This window comes from Cannabis sativa, chromosome 6, assembly GCF_029168945.1.
Source record: "Cannabis sativa cultivar Pink pepper isolate KNU-18-1 chromosome 6, ASM2916894v1, whole genome shotgun sequence".
Taxonomy (NCBI): Eukaryota; Viridiplantae; Streptophyta; class Magnoliopsida; order Rosales; family Cannabaceae; genus Cannabis; species Cannabis sativa.
In genome coordinates, this window is record NC_083606.1 from 67,359,893 (window position 1) to 67,368,294 (window position 8,402).

At 33.1% G+C, this 8,402-nt stretch overlaps 1 protein-coding gene across 2 annotated transcripts; it reads right to left on the reverse strand.

The window, feature by feature from the left end:
* Positions 1 to 230: 230 nt before the first annotated feature.
* On the reverse strand, positions 231 to 2,922 carry LOC115724798 (uncharacterized). Of its 2 annotated transcripts, none has more exons than XM_061118409.1 (3): positions 2,808 to 2,922; positions 1,480 to 2,561; positions 231 to 1,299 (listed from the first exon to the last, which is right to left on the reverse strand). In XM_061118409.1, the coding sequence occupies exons 2-3, from the start codon at positions 2,542 to 2,544 to the stop codon at positions 358 to 360; spliced, it is 2,007 nt and encodes a 668-aa protein (XP_060974392.1). In that variant the 5' UTR covers positions 2,545 to 2,561; positions 2,808 to 2,922; the 3' UTR covers positions 231 to 357. The 2 variants fall into 2 exon arrangements, with proteins under 2 accessions (XP_060974392.1, XP_030510005.2); XM_030654145.2 differs by having other exon boundaries at positions 2,718 to 2,825.
* Positions 2,923 to 8,402: the final 5,480 nt, after the last annotated feature.

Here is an 8,402-nt window from a genome sequence, read left to right on the forward strand (position 1 = left end):
GATAAGCTTCCTTACTTTCTTAACATGAGCAATCAAAAAACCTTAGTCGTGTTAATGCGTATGTTCATTGATAATTAGAATGCCTACTTTTCGTATCAACATATAAATATTTTCAAAACAGGGTTCAATTGAAATATTTGGTGTCTAAAATTCCCAATTGGCTTCGGGTAGCCTTATGCGAAAAGACCATGCATGTCTTCACACATAAATTTAATAAATAAATTTTCATATAGTGGAACGATTTTTTGAGGGTTTCATTTGCATTAAATAAATTACAAATTATTCAACATCACACAATCACACACAATACAATTCAATACATCAATAAAGAGTAGGAAGATGCAAAGCATAAGAGAATCAATCCAAGTGCAACTTACCCACTTTGCTTGCAACCTTCCACTTATGTTTCATCACTTTGTTCAAACCCTCCTTCATAAACCCTTTTTTTGAGGTAGATTCACAAAACTTTTTATACACTATCATCTTGTTTTGTTCCTTTGCTATCTTCATTTGTTCCTCAGCTATCTTCTTCTGTACCTCTTTTATCCTCCCCCTTATGATTGTTGGAATGTCAACTTCAAGTATTTGAGTTAGTTTGAGATAGAAAAAATCTCTTGTGATCTCCCTTAGAGATGCCTCAAGAAAATCCACATCAAAGTAACCCCAAAATTCTGCAAATACGATGTAGTTAAACCAACGTTGAAGAAGATCTTTGGTGATGTCTATGATCAAAGTAGTATGCATCTCTTTCATCACTTTACATACCAAGAAATAGCATATGCTCTTGTATGCCTTTGATTTACTGAACCCTTTAGCAATATCTCCATATTTGTGAAGTAATGTTTTGAAAACAGAAAGAAGATTTAAAGGTATGAAATAACCTTTAAAATCAACTATTTTCAATGCTAGATCACTTGATTCAATCTTCATCTTCTTTTCATCAAAGTTCTTGTCAAAGTTAATCTCAAACTCTCTGAAAATAAAGTGCATGAACTGAGCTTCTGTAAAGTTGGAAAATTTGAGAACCTCATCAATTGTTTTATCTTCAAGTTGAGGGGTCATTCTCCTTCTACTCACTTTATTTTCATCTTTTTCATCCCACCAAAAGCAACTTCCAAGAGAGGATTGCTCAGATTCAGTTAATTTAAATAATATGAGATCCCTCAAAGTCAATGATATGCTCTGCTCTTTATCTTCTATTCTTAAATTGCCATTCATTTCTTCAGGAAATTTCCAAAGATCATTGCCTACTGACTTCAACTTTACATCTTTAAGGTCTCCCTTTAATGTATTTATAATCTGAGTGTGACATTCAATGAAAATGAAATTAATCACATATATACTTGTATGTATATCTTGTATTGTTCTATATTAACAAGATTTTCCCTAAATTTGAATTTCCACATATTATCAAATAAATGAGAATATAATAATGAAAATAAGTTATAACAATTAAGTAATTCATGATCAAGATCATACCTCAGTTGTAAGGCAGTGAACATGAGCAACATAGTTGCAATCTTCACAAAAGTATACACGTATTCGTGGATCTCTTTTCATTTCACAAATATCACAGTAAAAGTCTCCATAATCATTGTTGAGAACAAAATCAAACAAAATAAGAGGATGTATGTGATATTCATATTTAAGAGTGCTAGGTAATGGACCACATAGCAAATGAACTTTAAAATTACATTCTTGATCACAACCAAATACAGATGAATTGGTATACTTGAATTCTTCACATTCAGCCAAAATTGGATTCTTACAATAAGAATCATAATCATCACATTCCACCAGACCAGTGTGAATTTTGTCGAGAAAAAAAAGAGGATGATCATGATATTCATATTTTACTGTTTGCCTGGATGTGCAAGTGACACAATTCACACAATAGTGGAATTCACACTGACCACATTCGTAAGCGAAAACAAGATCACTCTTGTAGCATAATGTGCATACAAGGAATTCTTGATTCGCAATACGAAGGGATAAAGCGTGATGTTTGTGAAAAGACGCACCTTCGAGTTGTAGTGGCAACTTTGCACATGATTCATGCAAAAAATACTTGCAGGGTTTGCAACCATAATAAGCTTTGCCCGCGAAGCATGGCAAGCGACAAGCAAAGCATTCACTTAGACTTAATCCGCCTTTTTCTGTTGCGAGAATAAGTGGCATCGGATGTGGATGACTGAAATGTTGTATGTGATCTTGGTTATCAAAATCATCACTCGTTATAGGTGGCATTCTTGCACAATGGACATCCAAAAAGATATGGCGATACCTACATGTGAAACAAGGTTTGTTGCTCATCTGTGTATGACAACAGTTGCATATGAAGGATTCGTTAGCAAGAAATATAAGTTCCTCGGAAGGATGAAAAGGATGATTTTTGATTGTTGTGTAACAATCAGCATGGGCGTAACTGTCGCAGTGGTAGCAGACGTAGAAAGAGTCGAAAATATCACCGTTGCATATACGACATTTGGTATTGTTAATCTTTTCATAGCCGCCCAACTGCCATCTACAATGTTCAGCATCCATTGTTGAAGTGTGTTGGGCTGCATGTAACCAAAATAAACACAATAAATCAAAGCAATATTGCTACACACATCTAAAAACATAATATATATATATATATATATAATTTTCATAAAAAAAAAAGTAATAAATATCAGTTTGCATTATTAATTTGGGGAAACTAATAGACTGATTACCGTAGTTGATTACTCAATCTAAATATATGAAAAATATTAATATTAATTAGTCAAGGGAAAGAGTGGTAGGAGTTGATAGAGTTTACGTACGGGTGAACCAAAACTAGACATAACTACGGTCTCATCTCCTCTATATTAAGCGTAAATTTCACTTCGGAATAAAATGATGTTATAACTTATAAGTAAAGAAGTTGATCAGGAATAATAAAAACGTATGGAAGAAAGGTATAAATAAATAACCTGTAGTTACATTAAGTTGTATGCGAAGAGTATATATGCTTATTGTTAAAAAGAACCAAATAAATTAAAGGAGTAAAGGAAAAAAAGAGAGAATATATATGGGACCTATATATATTCTTTGCCAAGTAAAAGTGCTCTCAATTCTTGTGGCTTATAGCGCCACTACTACAAAAATAGTTTTTTCTGACGTTTTTAAACAGTCGTTTAAAGTATTTCCGTCGGTTTTTATAACCATCGCCAATACGACTGTCGCAAAATGGTCAAAATAGGCGACAGTTAAAAACCGTCGATAATGTGGACTTCCCGGCGGTTTAAAACTGTCGCCTATACCTTGTTATAGGCGACGATTTTTTAACCACCACGAATGTAAAAAAAAAAAATAAGAAGAGAAAAAAATACAAATTTTTCTGCTATTAAAATAAACAACTAATTAATTTTATTAACAACTAATTTTAAAACACATTAAATTTATAAAATAACAAAATAAATATACATAATAAATAAAAAAAAATATAAATAAATAAATGTATTTATACTGAGCTTGGAGAGGCAGACGGACGGGAGGTGGTGGTGGTTTGTATGAGACGGAGATGAGAGAGACACCAACGGGAAGTGGTGATGGTCCGACGTATGCGACGGAGAGGAGAGGGAGACCGACAGGAGGAGGGGTGGGTGGAGATCGATGGACGAGAGAGACGAGAAGAAAAGGAGATCGAGAGAGGGAGGAAGACGATGAGAGAGGAGGGCGATGGTGGGGAGGCGTGGGTGGGGTTTTGGAGAGTTAAGATTTTCATTTTAGGGTGTGGGAAATGGAGAAGAAATAGGTGATAAGAAATAAGTGGGCATGTGGGAAATAGAAAAGACGTAGGTGGGCACGTGGAAAATATGGCGAGAAGTAGGTGACGATTTTTTAATAGGCCCTTATTCTCGACGGTTTAACCGTGAGGTATAAGGGCCCAATAAATTCACGAATTCTAATTAAAACCATCGCATGTTCCAGTTATTGTTATAAATCGTTGGGAATACTAATTTTTCTTGACGGTTTTAAACAGTTTCTTAATTTTTTTAGCGACAGTCCCCCAAAACAAGAGTTTTTAGGACCATCGCGAATTCTCACTTTTATAGTAGTGCGCTCTAATCACTACAAAAATTAATTGACCATCATAATTAATTTAAATTTAAAATATGAATTATGCTTATCAAACAATATCGAATTTTAGACTAATTTAACAAAATAATTATAATAGGAAAAAGACAATATTGGTTTCTCTCCTTCTGCGATGAAGAAGAAGAGATTACCACATGGAAGCCTGCAAATCAAATTCGAGTAGAGGAGCTTCCTTCAAACCAGATTCAGGATGATGGATTTGCCATTACTGATCCTTGATTACAGATGTGATCTAGCATGAAGAATGATTTGATTAAGGAGATGATTGTAATGAGGGAACTGCTCGAGCATCCTCTCACCTCTATGCTCATGGATTTGATCCAGAGCACTTTGATGAATGAAGAGGAATCACAATATTGCTCAGGAGAAATGGACAAAGTTCAGACAAACATTAGGTTAGTGCTGCTACTAAATTGCATTACATTGAACCATTTGTGAATGAGGTATTTACACCAAGAGTAACCCTGATGATGTGGCATCAATATTTGACGCATGGCAAGAAAGATGACATATTGGAGTTGAGTAGTCCTGAGTCATAGCAGGTCGACTTGGGAGGGAAGTTCGGACTTCAATAACTTGAATCTAACTTACTATCTTTCAGTATTTTGTACCATGAAGACATGGAGCAACTAATCCAAGCCCCAGGAGCTGAAATTACACGAACATGCAACTCAGAAGCCAACCTGGGCATCTAGGGTTTCACCCGACGCCTAGGTTGACATTTGGGTTTCAGTTTCCGAGACCGTCTTAGTGAAAACGAGTCAAAACATGCATTGGGACATCAACTAGACATACCACGGACATGCTTAATGCATCAGAATCAGAATCAGAGCAAGTTTATTTTTGACCACTCGGGGCCCCGAGCACCCAGCTCCTAGGTTAACAATCAGTCAATCTCGACACCTTCCAAGTATCAAATCGACAATCTAACTTTTTTTTTATCTTCTTTGTCTTCATAAAAAATGGGGATATAGGTCCTTTCGTAGAAGAAACAACATTTTTTGGGTGTCGACAACTGGGCCCAGCGCCCAGGTTGACACCTGGGGCTGACCCTGCGCCCAGGTTAAAATTTTGTCAACCTGGGCAATTTTAATTAGAGTTTTTCAAGAATACTCATGAGCATCATCTTCATTTTTAGAAAATATTGAGATTCAACTATTTCTGAGGACCAACTAAATTTTTTGAAGGGCCAAAAGGGGGACCAAGCGCCGAGGTTGACACCTGGGGCTAGGTCTAGTGCCCAGGTTGACATATTGTCAACTTGGGCTAGTTTCGATCAAGTTTACCAAAAAGTGTTTTGGGTATTTTTTCTATCATTAGAAACAACAAAGATTTAAGTAAACTTGGGGAGAAAGCTATAATTCCGAGACCTTAGAAACAGGGCCCAGCACCCAGTTGACCTAGTGTTGGGCTCAGCGCCCAGGTTGACAATCAACCTCGAACGCAGGCTGTTGGGATTTTATGCCCTAAAAAAACACTACATATAATACCCATACCACAAGTTTTTTTTCTTATTATTATTATTATTATCAATCATCAATATATTTATGATATTTAATTATTATTTTAACAAATTTTTTATAAAAATATCTTTTATAAATTAATTATTTTTTTTTTTTAAAAAAAAAACACTATACATAATACCGTGACATGACACTTTAAAATCCTACATTGTTATTATTATTATTAATTATCAATATGTCTATATATCTATATAAAACGGTGTCATAACGCTCTAAAATCGTAGCAAAATTATTTTTTTCTCCTCTCATTTATTCTCTCACTATTTTTAATATTTAATTATATTCATAAATATTTAAACCTATTACACTTATCTATATCTATATATATATATATATAAAAAAAAATCTCTTTAATTAATATTATTTGTTATTTACTTAATTCTCTTATTTTTTTTAATTTTTTATTAGCTTTATAAATATATATATCTCTATTTATTTTTTTTCTTAATTTTTTATTCTTTTTATTTTATTTTTTAAAAAAATAATAATTCTAAATCTATCACCACTTTCTTAATTTTTTTTTCAATTTATTAATTATATATGTTGTACATCATTTTTCGAAGATTTTTTTTTTAAAACGCAAATATCACGTAATTTAAAAAATATCTCTAAAATTACTTTTTTATTTTTTAAAATTATTATTATTTTCTTTTTTTTTTTTTATGAACCAATTGAATTTCATTTCTCCAAAAAAAACCTTTTACAAACTTTACAAACTAGAGAGAGACTTCATAAATAGCCTCAAACTATATTCTATACAATGATCAACTAATGGAAATTCCCTCTTTTTACAAAGCCTCAAACCAAAATTCTTCTTCTCTATTTCTCTTTTTTTGCCCAAGACAAGTAACTCTATCTTTGACTATTCCTCTTACTCTATATACAAGTTGATCCACCAAATGCTCCTTTTCATTCCTTGCTGTCCAAATGGAGTATACAAGGCAAGCGAAAGATGCTGATAGCACCTTCTTCCTGAATCTACCTGCTTTTGCTTTTTCAATCCACCGTAGAGATTTTGCAATGAGTTTGTACAAACATTCCATTGCAGCCACTTCTGTTGGAAATTTATTTTACCAGGATCTTAGATCTACTCACAAGTATGTTGTTTAAACACCCTAAATATGAACTTTCTAAAACGATAAATTAAACACATATAAAGTTAAGAAAACCTTACATTGATGCAGCGGAATTAATGTCTCCTTCCACTCAGATCTCTAACCCTTGAATCCTTTCTGTAGCAGAGTATAATCAAGATCTGAGCCCGAATGTCCTTCTTCTTCAAGTTTGATCCTTCACAGTCTTCCAATCTATGATTGAGTTACTGCTTGCTGTGTGTGGGCACTTACTCTTTCACTAGGGTCGAAAAAGATGAAGGAGAAAAGAGAAAGAGGGTTTCCGCCAGGTATAGAAAGTGGGGAAGGCTCAGTTTTTCTGAAGAGAGAAATTTCTGTCAGATTACTAATGAAAGCATTTTGTGAGACTGAGCAATCACTTTCTATTTATAGGCAACTACTAGGTTTAGGTTAGGAATTATTTGGCATTAAAATAATAAAAATATTAATTTGAAAAAACACAATAAGTGGCCGGCCATGGTGTTGTATTGGGCCTCACTTGATTTTGCAGTTTTATCAAATTTTATCTCTATTTTCTCAAAAACGCCAATTTTCCAATTCTAACCTTTTAAATGCCAAAACTAATTATTTAATAACTAAAATAGATTATTAAATAATATTGTCATTTAATTTAATTATTAATTAGACATATAAAGTCCATTAATAAATAAATAAACCTAGAAACTCTTTTTTTTTACAATTTCACCCCTGCTTAGTGAAAATTCATAAAATTAGACATAGTCTAACTTTAGAATTATAATTGATCAATCACAAATCAATTAATGAGTCTTACAAGCAGAATGTTCTCAACTAGAATGGGGACCATGGATCTATATGCTGAGCTTCCAATAAGTGAACCAAATTTACCAAGTAAATTCCTACTTATTAATTCTTCGTTGAATCCACTCTTAGAACTTAGAATTGCACTCTCAGACTTATATAGAGCATATTGTATGTTCCACGATATCAATATACTATCTCATTTAACCATTGTTATAATCTTATTGTGATTTAAAGATCCTCTATATAGATGATCTACATCGAGATGGGATTTCTTTACCGTTCTCACCCCTCAATGTATTTTGCCCCTTAAAACACTTAGCTACCTGTAAATGGTGTTTAGTGATCTAATAATTAGTCAGTTAAACAAGAGCTCATCCATTTACTTCTATTTGCTAAGCTCGAAGGGAATCATCACTTGACTTCTATACACCAGTAGAAGCTATAGATTGTTGGGTTTTATGACCTATATAAAACTCTGTTTCAATGTAATCCAGATTATTCAATATCAATAAAGTAACAGAAGTAATTTTTCATTCACTTGTGTATGTTTTGGTTCACTTAATCAATTGCTTGTCTATTTGATTTTATAAATTCATCCAAACCCTTTTGTTGCTATATTTTTAAACACTACGCAAGTATACGCAATCAAGTAGTAAATCTCACACAGGTGAGGTCGATCCCACAGGGAATTGGATTAAGTACTACTAAATTATACTTATGATTCTATTCGGTAATTCTAAAGCAATTATGATTTAAAAACAGTAAAATATGAAAGAAATTCAGAAAACTTAATAACACAGTTTAAAGTTGAGCAAGATGAGACAATAGGGAGGAGAATCCTGTTGTTGTTTACCCAAAT